Source organism: Calidris pugnax, unplaced genomic scaffold, assembly GCF_001431845.1.
Source record: "Calidris pugnax isolate Ruff unplaced genomic scaffold, ASM143184v1 scaffold24, whole genome shotgun sequence".
NCBI lineage: Eukaryota > Metazoa > Chordata > Aves > Charadriiformes > Scolopacidae > Calidris > Calidris pugnax.
The window spans coordinates 34,603,254-34,623,092 of NW_015090922.1; the positions used below are offsets into that span (position 1 = coordinate 34,603,254).

Sequence of the window (19,839 nt, forward strand, 5' to 3'; positions counted from 1 at the left end):
GAGAACTTTTATCCTGAGTCTGAACCAGAAAAGAGGTCTGAAAAACAGTAAGAGGTAGCTATATCACTAATAGACCTAATAAGAATATGAATAGACATAAATGGGGAGATTGCACAGTCAGAGACTGTAAGGTATGGAGCAAATTTAAGGTTATTAGACTGAAAGGAAGGAAAAAAAGAAAGGGTAACTGCCATTTGAAATAATACTGAATTAAAATGCATTTCTGAGGTGAGAATGTAGCCTGAAGAGAAAGCTTGCAGGGTATATGAGACCGATGGTCTGCAGAGTGACCCAGGACAGTAGAATCATTGTTGCACTTAAAGTAACATCTGAAATTAGGCCTAGGTTCAAAGTCAGACTCCAGAGGCAGTAGTTGTAAAAAGTTTCTGAAGTGTTCTTAAGAATTTTGTAACAGTGACTTCACTTACTACAACAGCTTTTTTTTTTCTGTTGGTTTTTATTTTGGTTGGTTTGTTTGTTTGTTTTTTTAATGTAAGTGGCTTGAAAACTATTTCATTTCCTGCACCATAAAAGTGCTTATTTTCCTACTGCAAGTTTTCACTCTGCCTATTGAGTGTGAGGAAATTAAGGGATTTGTTCTTTTTTCTGTGGTAAATGCAAATTATTTCTAAAGAGGAATTTAACTACTCTTGTTATCACTTACATCTTACTTCTAAAATGGCAAAACCTTTTGTATTCATTACGTTGTGTATTCTCTGCATTATATATTCATTATCTTGTTTATTTTCATACGCATTGACATACCAGTTACTGCTAAGTATTTTGAAACTTCTCTTAGGGCTTTTGATATTGTGCGGGTTCCAACGCTGTGGTGGATTGATGCTGTCTGACAGCAAAGCTTCCACCCAGTCACTCGCTTGCTCCCCTCCAGTGGGATGGGGTGGAGAATCAGATGGTCTGAACCTCTTGCCCACCCCCTCTATCCCACTCACTGGGGCAGCAGAGTGAGAATCAGAAGGCTTTAATGCTATGTGAGCTCAACCTTGGAGTGTTATTGACACGGTTTTGGTCACATATCTGAAACAGCACCATACAGGCTGCTGTGAAGAAAATCCATCCCAGCCAGACCCAATATAAATACATAAATACAGTTCCAAATCACTTGTGCACTCAGATCAATGCGTGATGCACCCCCCAAGTACAGTATGAGTTGCAGGATCCTTGAAGCATTGAACCTGTTTCTCTATTCATCCTATTCTGTGAGTCCAGCGGAATAATGAGCCCATCATCTGATCAGTCAGGGCCCTTCTTGAGAGCAACCAGCTCTTCTGTCCTGTGGCTTATCAGCCAGCCAGTCCTTGAGAAGCTTTTGTAGATGATTCATATGTTCCTGCTGACCCGTTTTTTGCACACAATCTGCACTTTTCCACTCCTCAGCCTTTTCTTCTAGTGGCTATTTCTCCTTTCATACCTAGGGGGTCCATTCATTTCATAAAAGGTTTTTGTGATCAGACGATATGAGCTACTTAGGTCTCTTGTTCTTATATAAAGCGCCACCGTTCCAATTCCTGTTTATGTTTCTAGACTAATAATTTTCCTAATAATTTCTAAACTGCTGGAAAGGGAATACTATTCCACTGGAGAGGGCACTAGCCAGGAATTTGGGAGTTTGTTCTACAAACCAGCCATTTGTTTTTCCTAAGTCTCATTGTGCCTTCATACCAGTTTTGTAATTAGAAACAATATTATTTTCTATGTCACAGAGGTGTTGGGAGATTATTATTATTGTCACTATATTTAAAAATTTCTGAAGTCATACAAGTAGATCTGTAATGTTAATCATCAGTCAATGAGATATATAACACATAACTGCAAAGTGCTTTCCATTTTCCTTTTGTGTATTCAAAAGAGTTTTCACTTATAAGTGCAGACCAGAGCCTAATATTTTCTTCTGGTTTTTCGAACGCATATTATCATTCTGCAATATTTATGTCAATTTGGAAAAACACATAGGTCATTTTTCTGAAGACTGAAAAAATACCCTCCAATCAGCAAAGCTAATCCATGTCTAACACAACAGCAGGGATTAGCATATGAGCTGCAAACCTGATAAGAAGGATATTGAAAGCCAACTAAAGTGTTTTGGAAAGTTAAAACTCAGCATCAACTTGTTTGACAAATAGATATTTAAGAGAAACACTAAGATATAGTGAGAAAATTCTTTGTGAGTCTTCAAAACCTATGATATTTTTTAAAATAAAAACGCTTAAGAACTATTAAACCCAACAATTTTCATTCCTGGCCTTTCTTTTTAAGTGGCTGGATATATATATTATGTGGATCAGTTCAAATGATGCTTTCTTTTCTCCCATTTGTTCAGGTTATGTAGTACTCACTCTCTGTAAATGAATTTGCAAAGCCGCAGATGTGAAACATAAGCAGCTACAAGGATTCGGAAATCTTTAACAAAGCACCTCAGAATTCTTACTGATGGATATAAATAATTGGCTTTACTGAATCTGTTTTATTGTGCCATATGTCATAACATTTTTCATCTAATAATACAGTTTTATCAAGTCGATTGGTTTTAACTAGTTTCCTCAGATGCTGAATTCACACTAATCAACAGTACACTTGGTGGCAAATAATTTGCATATATCCTCCTCATCTTTTCTGCAGTGAAAAAAGATCAATTGCTATATTGTTGTTAAAAGGTACTGCCATAGCATACAAAATCTTTCTAGGATTGTAGTAGGATTGTTAAAGTGAGTATGGTGTGCCTGGTTAATCATTTGCATGCTCTAATAAATTGTTCATCACTATCTATTGTCTGCCCTGCAGACGTTTTCTTTCACATCCCATCTGGTCTCAGTATGACAGCTTTACATTCCACCTAGTATTTGATTAAATACTTTTATTTGAGAAATACTTCTCACAAGGAAAGAGATCGGTGTGCCTTGAGGCACGTACTGTTCTGTAATGTGTAGTACATCACAGCTACGACTGCTGTATTTGTAGCAGATCAGATTTGTCAGTTGTGACTGAGATCAAACCTAGGTTATAGACCCAAGAGCTGTGGTTAACACTGGAATCACAAGCATGCAGTGAGAAATTTTAAGTATCCACTGGAAAGTAACTCTGACTTACCATCAGCTTGTATTTAATTGAGAAGTTGAATTTCTGGAAGAATATTTAAGATACAGAGATACCTTACTGCTTTAAGAAAAAAGCCTTGCAGATCTGGATGATTGTGTGGCTGCCTAGTGCAACAGATTTACAGGGGTAAAAGAGTGAACATACCCCTGCTTTTATGCCTTGCCTATGGCAGGAAAACAAGCTTCCATAAGGCATGTAGGATAAGAACTACAGGGTTACCCCCTCACACTTTGTGAAGCAGCCATCATTATTTCCATTTTTCCATCTCCTTGACAGAAGTAAGAGCAGTAACCCTGAATTATGTGCACTTGGTTTCTCAAACTACTTATTTCAGTCTTCATATTCATTGGCAGGAGTAGCCAGAGCTCTGTTCTTTGTTTTGTTGGCAAGATCAAATTTGGCTTTCACTGGTGAGAAGTCTTTAGTTAGTACTCACCAATCAGTGTGTTTTTACTTCATCTACTCAGATGATGTGTATATTGTTCTTTGTGCTAGTATCTAGTATTCTTAAAATTTGAAGAAAACCAAAAGAGCAATAGCATCTGACCTGTTGCATTTCTACGTTGTAGTTTCTGGTATTCATTTGTGTAAAAGAAGTAAAATATGCAAAACCCATTGACAGTCTAAGCAGGCAATGATTAAAAAACAATGTGTTTTTTCCATCTGTGGCTTCTCTTCTGAGTACTTTACAGTGCACTCTTATTTTCACATAAATAACAGTCAGAAGAAAAGAATAGTAAAAATAAGGCAGAGAAAGCAGAATAATTTAGGGTGGTACAACAACATTTATTTACTGTTTACCCTGTGCTAAGGCATGTTGTTGTTTTCTCTTTAGAATGTTCCATACCAACCCAGCCAGAAATGGCCGTGTATGCTGCCTGTACTCCACTACATTTGTTTGAAGAGGATAGTTTTACGTTAAGGCAAATGGTAAGATTCCATGCTCTCAGGACAGAAAAGCATTATATATTTTATTATCAGAGTGTTTCATTTTGTAGTAACTACGTTGTAATGAAGAGAATAAAACTGGTATAGTGAAACAGTCACCAGGTAATGACCATCAGTTAAATTTGTATTTTGGTACTTCTGTATTCTGATCATGTATTTTCCTGCCACATCCCTGCGCATTTTTTTCAGTTTTATTCCACTTTCCTCTGGATCCCAGGAGACCTCAGCTTGGATTTGGACTAGAAAATGTATCATGATGAGATACTTCTGGATGGAAAGACTTATTATTTTAAGGGCTACTTCAAAAACATGAATTTCAAATTTTTTTCAGACTTCAATTAGTGACTTCTCTGATATAAATTTTCTGATATGTTGTTCTATAAGAAATAGCGTGTTTATACCCATTTCTATCATTAGTAATGTAACTGGTGAAAGCAGCTGGAAACAGTGTAGCATTTCATGCAGCTGGGGTGAAAACAATGCTTAAATTTTCACTTAGTCACTCACACTACAGAAAGCTATTTATAATGCCAGAGCAGACTTTCTTGAGTTGATTATTAATTAGATTTAATTTTTGCTCATTTAAATCATATTTATCATAACGAGAACATTAAAATTTACTCTGCCTTCTCGTAAAACTGATAGGTTTCATAAAGAAATTTCCAGAAATGGTTTGCAGGTGTTGTGCTTTACTGCTCTTAATTCATGCTCTATTTTCTTTTTTTTTTTAAATTCTTCTTTGTGTTTAATGCTGTTTGGAAGACTAGCTCATTCTCTGTGATTTTATTTTGATTTATATTAATTTTAGACAATACTGTCTCTTTGCTAATAACAAGTAATACTAGCTATCAAAAAGCAAAGTGGAAACAGTGACATAGGGTAATATCTTTTCTGCCACCTAGGACCTTGAGTCTCAAACTTGGCTTTAGTCCATTAGGGTCCAGAGATTACTGACAAAGAGGCATGGCAGGCCAAATAGGATGAGGCAGGTGGACCTTTATTTTTAAAAAAGTATTTTAGTAAAGACTGATAGAAAAATGGAAGTTGACAGAAATTAAATATAGAAGCGTAGTGGATTTCTGTAAGGCCTCAGTTAAAAAAGCCCATTTTCAAGCTTTCTTTGGGGGCTGAGAAATACTACATCAATAGAAATAATTAAAGTTTGGAAGAGTGGGTTCATAGCTTGGGATAAGAGTTGTTCCCTACGTTTGGAGGAAACTTTGTTATTGGCTGAAATTCTGCCAGAATTTCCCTCCAGAATTTTTGCAGTATTCCTTTTTTGCTGCACTTTTCTACTGTGTATGTCCTTGGATTGATGTGGCTTGAATTTAATTGTCCTAAATTCGCTCAAATAAAATGAACAAAATCAATAGTTGACTCATTCAAGTGTGTTTCCTACTCAGCAGATGACAAGTTCTCCTTTATGGCACCTAGCTGGTCCTCTTCAAAATCCTTTATAATCTCAGAGGTTTTAATTTGCATTTTTAAGTTGTTTAGATATGTGTGTACCCAGTCACCACTCCTGTAATATATCTTTATAAATTCAGAGGAGTTATCAAATGAGGCTGATATATTGCTTGTGTACCTTAATGTGTTTAATTTGGTCGTCTCCCTTTAAATAACCACAACTACATTCTTTGCAGTTTGGGAAACAGAAACATTTGACGGTGAGCAGGAGCAAGCAGAGACTTGCTGATGAACAAGTTAAAGAAATAAGTTATGGGTGATTTATTTAGCAACCAAAGGAAGATGTATTTTTAAAATCAAAGGCATGTACAAACCTTGTAACAGAACTTTCAGAAGTAAAAATATTAAGTCCTGGAGTATTATTATTTTAATGGGAAGAGCACCACACAATGACCACATCTAAAATTGCTCTTAAGTCTATTGCTTTGGTATATGGGTCAACAGTAGTGCCTGTAATGTGGTTTCTAAATTAGCCAGCAGATAAAAATCTTAACTTTAATGATGTATTGGTTCAAAGACATATTACATTACGGAGATTTCATAAGTTATCTAAAAGACCAGTTGCTTTTAGAATTCTGCCGCTTTATAAATTCAGCATGAAGTAAGGTCTTTTTCTCAGAAAAAATATTTTTAAATGTAAATTTAAAGCAAAATGTTGTCACTGTTATTTTTGAACATCTTAATTCTCCTTCACTTAAATTTTTCTGTAGTGCCTAAAAGAATATGGTTATATAAATAAGTTGAAAGAAGTGATGAATCTGTTATGAAAAGAAAAATCTATTGAAACACTTCTAAGTATGCCATTATACCTTTTTCTGCTGAAAATCAAATCCTAATTAGAATGTTTATGGGTAGCCTTGTCAGGTGAATGATTTTTTGTTTCATTTGTTACCCAAGCTGTTAGATGCTTTTGTGTGAATGCTGGTTTTTTTTTGAGAGAGAGATATGAGAGCTGACCACAGTGAGATAATCTTTCTGTGTTTCATAGTCTGTTTCTTCAGAGAAGCTGAGGCAAAATGGGCTTTCCCATGTACATAGCCATCCTGTCCTGATTACTAGAACTAGGTCCTGTCCTCTGGTAGCACCACCACAACGGCCACCAGTTCCTCCTTGGAAACTTTTCCGTCAGAAAAAGGAGACTGTTGTGACATCTGAACCTCAAGGTTTGTCTACTCAAACCTCCAGAATATATTTTTAATTACATCTTAATTATTATAAACTTTTTTCCTAGGAATTACTCTTTCTTACTCTTTTTTTTTTTTTTTTTTTTTTTGATTGCCAATTTTGTGCTACTTCCCCTTAGCCCTATTATTTCTTAAATGCTTTGAGCAGTGTCTTAATTTATCTCTGAGAAAGCACTCTACTGGAGAAAATGAAGAGGGAGTGTTATCAAAGCAACACAGAGCAAAGCCATGACAGCTTCTGAACACCTTTTAAACTTCTGAAGTATGTGACTAGTGCTGCTGCAACAGATCATAGTTTTAGGGGTAAACTTGTTCTAGGGTTTGTCTATACTGTGTAATGGAGTTAAATGCGTGATATAAGACAACTTGAATATGAAAGCATTACAGGCATGCTAGCAAAAATTACTGGGGTCAGAAACAGAGGAAATCAGCAAAGGCAAAATGTGCTGCCATTCTGAGCTGCCTTGGATAACCTTGCATACAGGTTAAGAACACTTTTAATACCTTGCAGGCTGAGGATCAGTGTGTTAATTTTTTCATGATATGCCACTAAAGCCACAACCCCTGGTTTTACTCTTCCATTCAAGTGTATACAATGATACTTGGCAAATAGAATTATTCAGGGGTGATGGATCCACTATGGAAATTATTTGTCAAAATTGCAGTATTAAGTATTCCCTATGAATATATATTTAACAAGTTACTGCTTTGTTCCAGAGCCTGTGGTAAAGAAACCTGAAGAATATATTGAGATTGCTAGCCTATTTTTGAATTACAAATTGAATCTTATCACAATACCCACAGACATGTAAGTATTCAATGTAGTTTCAGCCCTAACATCCTGTTGTTGGTCCGTTTCACTGTGAAAGCACAATGGCTTATGTTTACTGGTGTCACAGGGCAAAGCTGCTCAATTTATGTAGTTTAAAGCACATCAGGATAAGAGCACTCTATTGTTCTATAGATGTCACACAATTAATTGGCAATGAGTGAATTGTACATTTAGGATCAATATCAGCAGTGCAATAGATAGACCACTATATTAGATGCTTACAAAGCATTAATAAACACCTACACACTTCTGAACATCTTTCTGTAACTAATCCCAAGAATTTCTAATCATGCACACAGAGAAATACACACATTCTCTTTTGGGAGTGCAGGTTCTTCTAGTTCCATACATCTCCTGTTGGAGGTGCAAACTGGGATGCTCTGAGCTTTATATGCTGTTCCTACACTCTGCTAATCTACACACTGGTGAAAAAGCCAACCAGGAGGTGGACATGTACACCGCAGAGGGGTGGGTCCCAACTTGTCACGCTATATGGACACTCCCCGATTTGGATGCATGTTTCTCAGGGCATCTGATATTGAAGACCAGGGAGCTATGTCAGGTAAAAACACTTTACTGGTTTCTCTACTCATTGAGTCCAAGGACATAGAATATTCAATAGATTACTTCCACCACAGATGGGAATATTCTTTGATATCTTTCAATTTTTTCCTTCAAACTACCAGTCTTTTTCAACTGTTGCAGTTAACAAGGAAGTCATTGACTGGCCAATCAGTACTTTCATGGGCATCACTTATTTGGCACAGAACAGTTACTGCTAATGTTTATGAATAGAGCAGGCTGTTCTCTGTTCATTGTAGTTGTTACAAGAAGCCTGAGAGTGCAGGTGAAGCAGCTCATGCTTGAAATATGACTTTGTATAAATGTCTTGTGTTAAAGACTGTTTAGAAGTCCTATAAACCTTTGAAAACCAGGGTATTTAAACAGGGTGTCTTAAAGAAGAAGTTTCAGAAATTGATGTATACACTAATTCAATTCAATGGTCAGCATAATACTTGCTCACTGGCAAGAAAAGGATTAATATTAAATGTATTAGGGTCTTGGTTTTCTACTGTGACCCACTGCATACTAAATTACTGTCAGGTTCAGTTTATGGTGTGAACATTTGGTAGACCACTGCTAGAATTATTGTCTCCTCTCTCTTATTCTGACTGAACTCCTGACAGAGGAAGCATTGAATGTGCCACATACCAAATGTATCACGTATCAAAGTGAGTACCAAAAGGTTTATGTTATTTTGGAGGATATTACTTTTCTGGAACCCGAGTCCAACAATAATTTGTAAGTTGTTGGAGGTGTGTGTATTTTTTTAGGTGTGTACACCTTTTGTTATGTACATCTCGAAGTAAACTGAATAAATTACATACTTGACAGGTTCTGCATTTTGATCATCGTGTTTGGATGGACTGACAATAGGCTCATTAGATTTTTTATTTTTTTTTTAATAGCAATATTTGTCCATGGAAGAAATGACCTTGGAGTTTTATGGGAATATCATTGTTTTGCTGATACAGTAGTAATTGTAATTTAGTTAAAAATGCATTAAAATACTTATTGTTTGTTTTCAAATAGCAACAGTAGAAATGCATAAAAATGCTCTAAGTAATATCAATTAATAGGTTATTAAAATAATGAGAGAATAGTAATTAAGATGTTGCAGTATTTGCATGTTAGCATATTTTATATATTTTTATTTTTTAAAAAAATTAATAGATTGCTTCATGGTCAACTTACCCCATTTTGTCAAGGACAGTTTATTTAATGTGCTAAGTTTCCATGACAATCAGCTAATTTAATCTCTTGTGACTTAATTAACAGGTAGTCACCAAAAATATATAGCAAGTATTAGCATTTCATTAAAGTAACAAACTGCCTAAATAAGATAAGGGACTTAGATACACAATTGGGACTGAAACCGTTTTTAATCTCTTGCTTTTATTTTAATAAAATATTTCTAAACACTCAAAGGGAAGATAATTGTGACTGTGTTACTTCTAAAGATCTCTATATTTCATTATCTCATCCATTAAAAAGGGGTTTAGATAACACATGCTTACATTTTTCTCTGTTCTTTATTGCTGCAGTAACACAAATAGATATTTAGGTCTAATTGGCATGTGTGTGACATTGTTTTGATCTTGTTCTCCTAGTTCTATTAACAAGCACAGTTATTTATATGTCCATCAGTTTTTACTTGTGCCTTCACTTAAGTCAGTGACAAAGTATAGCCAGAATAGCCCTTGCACACGTTTCCTTGGTTATCATGTGTTTTAGCTCTCTGGTAGCTATGGAGACCCATTTTGAGGGAAAAAGACAAAAAACTGTTCTGACACTAAACACTTTTTTTTTGCCCTACCTCTCTTTAAGTAGTTCACATTATAATTTTTTTCTGTGTCTAGGGGCTGTAGGAATTTATTCACTTCTGGTGTTAGCATCTAGTTTTCCCCAAGTAACTTGGGGTTTGGTTTTTTGAGGGTTAGTTAAGAGGGCATAAGTTCAGTTCTTTTAAGTGTAGCTATGCATGTAGTGCCAGGCCAATAATGAGAAGAAACATATGTATATAGAGATTTTGTGATGCCCAATTAAGCTGTCATAATAAAGGAGCAACAAACTATTTTGACAAAATTCTGTTAAGAATAGTAGTTTTGAAGAATGTCATTTGAAAGTAAATGTATGGATTAAAGTGTTTGAGTTTTCTTTTATTATTTAGCCGCTTTCCACGGTCTACCATCAAAAAAGGATTTCATTCCCTCTCCCGTCTCCCTTCTGTTACTGAAAGTGATGAAAATGTAAATGACAGTAATGTGGATATGAGTCAAAGTGAGAGACATTCAAATGCAGAAGATTCTCAGGTAACATTTTCCTAACTTTTTTAAACTTGACCTAGCTTTCTATTCCAAAGGACAGTTAAAGACAAAATAGAAAATACTTTATACTTAAATATAGGCTTTTAAAGGCTTTTCAGTAAGCTTTTTTTCTGCTGATGTTTAAGTAACTTCCCTGCTGTCTCCAATTCATGGCTGTTTTGGTGTGCATTATTGAGAAATCTTTCCTAACATTTTTTGGTTTAACCTTATTTTTTATTATTTATTCCTCACATTCTAAAAGTCCTATTGCTAACACTATGACATTTTTTGGTTTTGCTCTTTAAAATCAATTTGATGGGAGGTTCTTAAGAAGATAGTCAGGGATCTTTGTAAATAAATGTTTACTTCATGGATTAATATTACAATTAGCTTATTTCATCTACAGTGAAGGATGTACCTAGGCACGTGGCTGCTTGAAAAATGTAACCTTTATAAACAGATGCCTTAAAATGGCGTCCTGGTTTGGTTCTTAATTGAAAGACTTCAGGCTAAATCTAGAAAAAGAGTTAAGGCTTCGATGCTGAGTTTGCTGGCTCTTAAGTTGCAGAAACTTTGTCTTCTAAGGGAATTCTCAGCCATGAATGAGATGTTCAAGGTTCCTGAGCAACACCCTGAGAGAGTGACATTCCTCCAGACAGGTTCACTAGATGCAGCACGCTGACCGCAGGTTGTCCAAGCTACCCTGGGAAATGCTAGTTAATAGGTAGAAGTTTCCATGGTAGTTATCCAAGAGGGATAAGATGAATCTTACCCAAGTTCAGTGAAACATTGTTACTAGGATTACTTTGGGCAGTTCTAACTACTGTTGGATTTTTTTCCCTTATTGCTGTTTGTTGTTGGTTTTTTGTTTTGGTTTGGTTTTTAAGTGGTGTGTTACTTACATATGCTACCAAAGTCTGCTTTTAGATAAACCTTTACCAAGATGCTCCTTGTAACATTTAAATCTTATTTGTTAAACAGATAAAGTATACTTTCAAAGAGCTTGTGGACACTGTTTCATACAAAGTATTTTGTATAGGGAAATAATTTGCAATGTAGAGAAATAGAGACTTAAATATTCAAACAAACAGGGATCCACTGAAGTTATTTTATTTGCTCAACACCTACAAAAGAACCCAACTTGGCAGTGCCAGTATCTCTTCAATTTCATATTTATTGCAGTAAACACTGCTCATAAGAGCATCTGATAACATTTCTTTTTTTGACTTTAAGAAAATTGAGGGGAAAAAGCAGTCTAGGCAAAATAAAAATGCTTTGAATGAAGCTAGACTCAAAATCTGGATCCGACTCGATAAACCAATTATACTTTGGGGAAGATGTAGTCTCAACTTGTAAGTGTTTACTACAGTTCTCTCCTCTACATTTATTTTATATCTAAAGTAAAGAATGAGTACTTCTTCTGTATCTGTTACATTTAATATGATTATAATATCAAAAAGTAGTTTAAAAGAACCTATAAAATGCATTCATCCATACTGCTGCATAAAGAAAAAACAGCAACGAAGTCCTTACCACACAATCCCACAGTAAAAATGACCCAATTATTTTACAATTTGTACTGTTGTTTTCTGGGACAAACTGATAAATGTACTTGAGGATAGCAGTTGTGATACTTGGTTGATGTATAGTGGCTGCCTGTAGAGTTACAAAATATGTTTGAAGACCATAGACATACTGTTAAGGATAATGTTAGGTATCTTCATGAATAAATAATATAAAATAAAATTGAAGTAATTTTCTATGTAATTTTTGGAGGGCCTATTTATATGCTTACTCTTCAGAGTATGCTGTAATGCCGTTTTGGTATTAAGATCTGAAACTTGGTTGTTTTAAACTGTTTTATGTCTATTGTGTGAATAGAAAATATATGTGTGGATATAGTTATTGGGTATTTATTAATTTAAAATAAGGTACTTTTGTAGTGAAGAAGAATTCTTTGCAACAGAATATATATTTTGTTATTCTGTATTTTGTGTACATTTTATAAACAAAAGTTTAATTAGTACTTCATGACCTTTAGAAGTCTTTTTAATAATTGAAACTTAGGAAAACCATTACAAAAACAGCAGGGTGAAAAAGAGCTGTAAGTAGCATCTTACAATTTATAATAATTATTGGTTGCAAGACTTCAGTCTCTCTAGATATACAAATATAGATTTAGTTAATTATAAATTAATAGACATTTATGTGCTGGAAGCATGAAAGTAGTTTGGAAAGTCACTTTGATTTTCTCCCTACTCCAATAGTGTAAGAACCATGTGATTGCTGGTCTGTCCCAGCAGGACATACAGTCAAGGAGAGGCCAGGGCAAGTAAGAAAATATAAGACAGAGAGAGAGATTGATAATACTGGAATAGTTGGAAGAATGCATGAGACTGACTTAGTGTGAAGACAACCTGATTCAGAAGTGAAATGTAAGATGTCAAGAGCAGCTAATTGACTTATACCTCACTTCTGCCTCAATTTAAATCTCAGCTGAAAAATGCTATGCCTGGTAATAGCTGCAGTATGAAAGTAGAATTGTGCTTGTACGCAATGCAAAATAAAATAATGTTTTTGACTTGCGGAACAATCTTTGTTTGAAGGATCTTTGAATCTTTGAAGGATATATTGAATCTTTCAATCAACAAAATTATGTGGATGTCTCTGGGAGATTCATTATGGGAGAGCTTTCTTTCCAAAGTTTTAAAATTTGAAATAATAATAACAATATACATCTATACCTTTTTTTTTTAATCAACTAGTGATCACTGAAAGAGAAACTTTGATATCTCAAACTCACTAGATTATGGATAATTTGTAGAATTTTGTATTGTAGTACACTGAGTGTGAATAAAGTTGTCTCCATTTTAGACCGTGCAATTGCTATTCAGGAGACATCTGCTTTAAAACCTTTGATATAGATAGGGTAAATCTTTGGGATGAAGCAGTTTTATGCTTCAAGCTGACTGAAATTCAGTCAGCTGCTGTGCCAGATCCTCAGCAAGTTTAAATTGGCGTATTTCGATTCACTCCAATTAAAGTCTATGAAGTTACATCACTGAATATCTGATTCACTGTTGCTAAGGTCTGTTGTCAAAGAAACAGAGACTAGTGATAAAAGAAAGATAAAATTTTAGGAGCTGGATGTACCTTCTTTGAAGAATATCAAGTTAAAAGACATGGCATTATCCCTCGTGTCCCCGAAGTACTCATGCCAAGAAATAGAAACTTTTTGTTATTTATTTTTTCAAAGTTTTTTCCCCTGAATTACTCATTCCCTCTGTTTTTACTGTTCTGAAAGCTTTTTGGATTTGCATTAAGGAAAAAAAAATATTTTTGGTGGTTAAATTGATCTTGGATCACACTGTTGTTAAGATAATACTTTTTGTGAAGTTTTTGTTTAAAAATTCCATAAATAGGGCCCAGGTCTTTAATGAAGAGACTTGCTTTTATTCTTCTTCAGTAGGAAGCTACGTTATGTGTGTAAGATGCATTGAAATGCAGGTGAAAGTAGATTTTTGGCTTGTTCGATTTGGTTAGAAATAATTATTTGTGGAATAATGGCTCCCTCAACTAGAAGGTTTTCAGAGTTTGATTTTTCTTTCCATTTTCATTCGTTATCCACTTTTGTGGTCAGGAAAATGCAAAAAGGCCATCATATGTAAATTGCACAGTGTCTTGCAATTTTCTCTAACAGTGATTTTGGCAAACTCTTTTGAGAAAAATATTATCTTGGAATAGTGTTTCCTTGTAGCCCTGTCATTCAAAAGCCTTCTTGAGTATTCTTCATCAAGATGACTTTTTTGATACAAGTTGTTACCAGTTCCATTGAGAAGAAAGCTGTTTACCTTCTGTTCGAGGAAGTGTTGAAAAGTAACAGCAAGAAAAATCTAATCCAAGCACTTTTACCATCAATTTTAATAGACTGATCTGATTGCTATATTCAGAAATCTTAAGCAGAACACACTGATTTTTTCTTTCTGGCTTCTTCAGTGTCAAGCTCCCTGGCAATACTACTTCCTAGAGCATAAGGGTTAAAATTTCCACTCTCTCCCAGTGACATAAACACAATATATTTGTTCTTTAATGTTCACATTTACCTACTTTTTCTGACTTCAGTGCTATCCTTTTACATATGCAAGCTCAATCTTACCTTCTGCTTTACAGCTGGTAACAGTCTGTTTAGTTTGCATGCTCAGTTGTGTGAGTTTTTCATGTTCCCCATAAACATTCCAGACTGCTGTGTTATAACAAGCTTTTTCTTCTCCTCACTTTAATACTTCTTATGAGATATTTCATAACCCTAGTGAATTGGTATTGAGCCAATAGGGAGGGCTAGGTGGAAAACACAAAACTCTATTTTTTTTACAAATTTTGTAGTTTTGAAAATTACTTCAATCTGCACAAAATGAAAATTCCCTGATTATTTTTTCACGGTAAAAGCACACATGAGATATGAGGCACATAAATTAGAAGAGGGACTTGAGCTCTCAGTTTAGATGTTTGTGGTACAGAGAATCTTTCTGATGGGCCCATCAATATCTACTTGCTTACACAGATTGGGACAACTCCAACATTAGAGACTGACTAAAACAGAAGCTGAGCTGGTAGTTCAATATTTTTAATCCATTCCTATACCTCAGTCTGTGCCCAATTTTGCAGCTGTTTGTTCTTTTGTACTGCTGCCTTCTTTCAAAAGCCACCTCTGTTACCTTCTCCCACATCACAGCTAAAACTAGAACTGATGTTCCATTTAGTGAAAACACTGACTCAGAAGCAGGCAAAAAAAGAATGCATCCAAGTAGCTACAGATGCAAAATCCTTTGATATAACTCTCAGGTCAACATCAAACCTAGAAATTTAATACAGGGTTGGATATAAGGTATATCTTGGTCATTGTTGTCATTTTGGAGGTACATTTAAAATTAAATGTTTATTTAAAAGTGACATATTTGAAGCTTTATTCCTTCATATCCAGAAACCTTATTCTTAGAAGATGACTGGTGTTTTTTACAGAAGAACCAGTGTAAAAAGTTTTGCCATTCGTAATTTCTACAGTAGAAAAGGATACTGGTTTTATAAAAACATGAAATAGATTTTAAAACATATTATTTGGTTGATTTGAATAAACTGATGACATAGTTAATGTTAGGAGGCTGAACAATAGAAATGAATCCTTGAAAGTAACAAGATAGCTATAAACTTATGAATTACCATTATTTTTACAACTATGTGTTAATAAGTGTAAAACATAATAATGATAAATCAGATCTTTAAGTTAACCAGCAAATTTTCCTCACATTTTGCATTCAGAGTTTCCATTGATTGCAGGGAGAACAATAAGGAACTGAATTCTCCCTGAGTCTGTGTGCATCCTTTCATGTTTCACAGCTGGATCCAAGTCTTTTTTTATTTCCTACTTTATCAGACACTGTGGCAGCAGAGCTGACCTTTCAGACAATTTGTGTTCATTAAGAAGGAAAAATGCCTTTAGTTTCTCTTTCTGTGCCAGTGTCTTAGTCGCTGTAGCGGAGGCAACAGCATAACAGGATGAGAACTTCCTTGACACTCCCAGTTGTCTCATTATCAGTGAGGTTTAGGTAGGTGGACACATCCTGTATCATTAGAGAAGCAGACAGCTTTTGACCATGTTATGTTTGTGCCCCAAAGACTGAGTAAATGAGCCTACAGGAGACTGCATAGCTGCAGTTAGATTGCTTTCACAGCTTAAACTGCCTTCAGTAACATTACAAAGCATCCAGATTTTCCAGGGTACAATTTCCTCCTTTACTGGAAATTCTGTTGAAGCGATTTTTGAGGATTTTCTGTAGCTCTCCAGGCCTTCCTGCTGCCAGCTGTTAATACCAAAAAAGTAGCCCTATATTAAACTGCCACATGTCCCTACTAGAATCATGGATCATGTACTGCTCATGAACATTAAGTCTGGCAGAAAGTGCCAGACTCGTGGTGTGGCCATTACAGTCTCCACGGCTTGTACAGTAGACTTTATACTTCAGACACGCCCAGGATTTCTGAGAGGAAACTTGAGAAATTGTACAGTTGATGGTAAATCCTGTGCCTCCTGCAAGAAATTTGGCAGTATTGGAATCTTACCAGTTGTAGGCTCCCATGCAGAAATGCAGCAGCTCTATGCATGTGTACTTCTGAAGTCACAGTTGAAAGGGGAGATATAGTCCATGTATTACTAGAAATTTTTCAGACCCAAATGTTGAAGTGTGACTGTCAATGTCACATCACAAGTGATCATGGATTGCCTTTTATTTTGCACAGTTGTACGTACAGAAGTCTGGAAACAGGAGCTGAAGTACATGGGCAATTGCAAAATCCTGTTGTGTCCTTTTCAGCTCATTTGCTCTAGAAAAGCAAGAAATTAATCTAAAAAGGCGCATGTAAGACGTGATATATTTCAACTACTAAATTGTTCAACCAGCTGTTAACAATTTCAACAATGTCTGCATTTTTCTCTTAATTGCTGTTTATATTAGATCTGTCCCAAGCTTTGACTCATGAACATTCTTTTAAAAATCCACGACAGATTTGGAATAGAATTTAGGATTTATGCTGTGCAAAAATTGGACTTTCAGATTCTTTCAACAAAGAATACTGCAATTAAATTATAAGCATTAAGATATTTGGTGCTTCCTATCCTGGGGCAGAGTCTCTTAAACCTGTAGTTTCTTCTCTCAACATTTTCCTTTAGTTAGTTCAGAGAAGAACAACTAAAATTTTGACAAGAGGAGAGATTCCTGAGCCTATTCTGTGCCTGCGGAGGTGTTGTGAGCTGCTGCAGGAAGAATTTTACTGCAGCTAGGAAATAAAGTAGAAAGCTATAAGGCTTTCCTCTAAGGAAGCATTCACAGGTCCCTTCATACTGTGTATGCAAGGTAGTCTGTAATAGGATGGTTGAGGCAAACCTGGAGTTATAGCACAATGACCTTGTGCAAGCTTCAGCTGCTGTTGTGAGCTGCCATCCAGCCTAACTTACTCGGACTCTCTAAATTATGTCAATCTACCCCTCAAAAAAAGTTTCTAGATTGTATTGAGAAAGCGTAAAACCAGCTCTAAGTCAGTGTAGCTCCCACAACTCCTCCTTCAGATGCAGAACAGAAAATCACTGCGTGTGTCCAGGTGTTTGCCAGCTCAATGCTGTCACTATCAGCATTAACCCCTTTGACACGTGTCAAGCTGGTATTTATGAGGAGTTTGTGTGGGGGGGGAGGATGACAAATCTTGTTAAAGGGAGACCTGGGTTGAAAAGAAGCTTGCAAACTTGTTTGCAGTAGACTTTTTGGGCTTTAATAATTATCTTCACAAAGTCAAAGCTAGTCCAGTTAACCCATTATTAGTACCACATTCAAATAGAAAATAGAATGGAAACTGGCATCTCTTTCTCCCACTCTCCCTCGTTAATAAAAAAAAAGTGCAGGTGAGCCTTGTGCAGAGTGTGTCATATTGCAGGTAAGACAGCAGTCAGAAGGAAGGATATCAAAGATTTTAATCTCTCAAAGAAAAGGACCCTGTCTTTGCAAATCTAATGAATGGACTTTCTGAAAGGCTGGCTAACGATTTCAAATTTAAATGTAAGTGGATATTACATTCATATTAGTTCAGCAGTTCTAGCTTGGAAATGGGATTGACCAGGATAAAGTTGTTTGCCAAAAACATTAAAAAAGAGCAGACTACTTTTTATTTATGCAGCTGATAGAATACAAAAGATGCTGTAGCAATCAGGCATGCTGATGACAGTTGCCAATGACAGCTGTGTACATTTGCACAGCAAGAAATGCTTGTTGGAAAAAGACCCCTCCATATACTTTCCAGGAATGGGAATTTAGCAGAGAAAAGAACAGAATTGGTTCTGGAATAGCACTAATTGGTTCTTAGAATAGAACTCATTTTATTGTCAAAGAACAGTAATATCAAAGAAAATGTTTTAATAGCAGAGGAGTAGGCATATGGAACAGCTTTTATCCCAGACTCCACATCACCCATACTTCTCTAGAAAAATATCAGTCTGTCTACTGGTGATGTTTATGTAGGTATTATGGTGAATTTTATTGTTTCTATTTTTCTTTTTAGAAAAAAAACCACCAAAACTACAGTTATAACTTACTAGTTTGTTTCTCCATCTCAGGAAGGACTGCCCCCAAACCAAGTATTTTCTTTAACAAAATACTGCAAAATTATAATCTCCATTGTTGTTTTATTGTTTTTTTCACCATATAGGAGACAAACCTCTTTTCGGAGCAAAATACGGAGACACTCAATAAAAGTAAGTGTCTTTAAAGATTATATTCATGCTTCTATCATTCCCATATTGTTTGGTCTCAATATTAATCCTCATGTACAAATAGCAACAGTCTTATTTATGGTTGTCGGTTTTATGACAAAAAGATTTCAAAGAACTGGTAATACAATGTAACGGTAGAATCTTCAGATTGGCATTAAAAATCTCTAATTTACAAGAATATTTTGAAAAAATAATACTTCTCATCAGTTACTCTCCAGTAAAATATACTGAATTCCTGAATTTTGTACACAGAGCTCTTTTTCTTGTCACTGTGAATTATACCTTTTTTTTTCTGAAATGAAAAACAAGAAAAAAGGGCAACTTCCATTGTAATAGATGTTACTTTTTAAATGTGTTTGAAGGTATTAAAACTGAGTAATTTTTTCAAAATGAGTACTTCTTGGTTTAAGCGAATGTTTTAAGGGTTTGGTCAGGAGAAGTTAGTAATGATTTCCTTTTTAAAAGAAATGACCAGATTTGCTTGGTGCACAATGAGTCTCTCCAAAAATTGACTGCTAGGAAAAAGCTTTCCTTCTACTAGAATCCTGAAATCTAATCTCAGAGCAGAAGAACATGTGAAACTTGTGAATGGATTCATGTTTTATTTATACCATTTTTCATAGAGGTGACACTTGTCTTCATTTTGGTTTTCAACTCTTCAGGCCATTTAGAAGCCTGAGAAATGCACCTTTGCTTCTTAAGCATTTCTGAAGACTGCTTTTCATGGAGGGAAAAGGCATAGAATGCAAGTTTTATTTATTTATTTATTTATTTATTTATTTTTATTTGGTCTTTGTAAAATATTTATGATCTCCTCTTCCGATAACTTAGGAATACAGTAAATATCCTCAGTTAAAGCATGTGCACAACATCCTAACTTCTGCAGTAATTAAACCCAGTAATGTTTACATATTTTCACATTATCTTCATTCTGGAAAACTGTGCAACCTATCAACCATCTCTAGTAATCCCCAAACAGGGTAATACAAGATAAAGGGGGGGGGGGGGTGGGGGGACAAAAACCCTGGGTCATACTAAAAGTGTAATGGAGAGTGCTAACATTTATTTTCAGTATCTAGACACTAGATAGATACCTAGACTACATTTTTG

At 35.3% G+C, this 19,839-nt stretch overlaps 1 protein-coding gene across 1 annotated transcript in view; it reads left to right on the forward strand.

The window, feature by feature from the left end:
* Positions 1–19,839, forward strand: part of ADGB (androglobin) — a 100,875-nt gene that overhangs the window by 18,509 nt on the left and 62,527 nt on the right. The window contains exons 10-14 of the mRNA XM_014950504.1: positions 3,953–4,047; positions 6,521–6,695; positions 7,434–7,524; positions 10,280–10,421; positions 18,666–18,711. Coding sequence (XP_014805990.1) covers positions 3,953–4,047; positions 6,521–6,695; positions 7,434–7,524; positions 10,280–10,421; positions 18,666–18,711 — 549 coding nt within the window. The remainder of the gene's footprint in view (positions 1–3,952; positions 4,048–6,520; positions 6,696–7,433; positions 7,525–10,279; positions 10,422–18,665; positions 18,712–19,839) is intronic.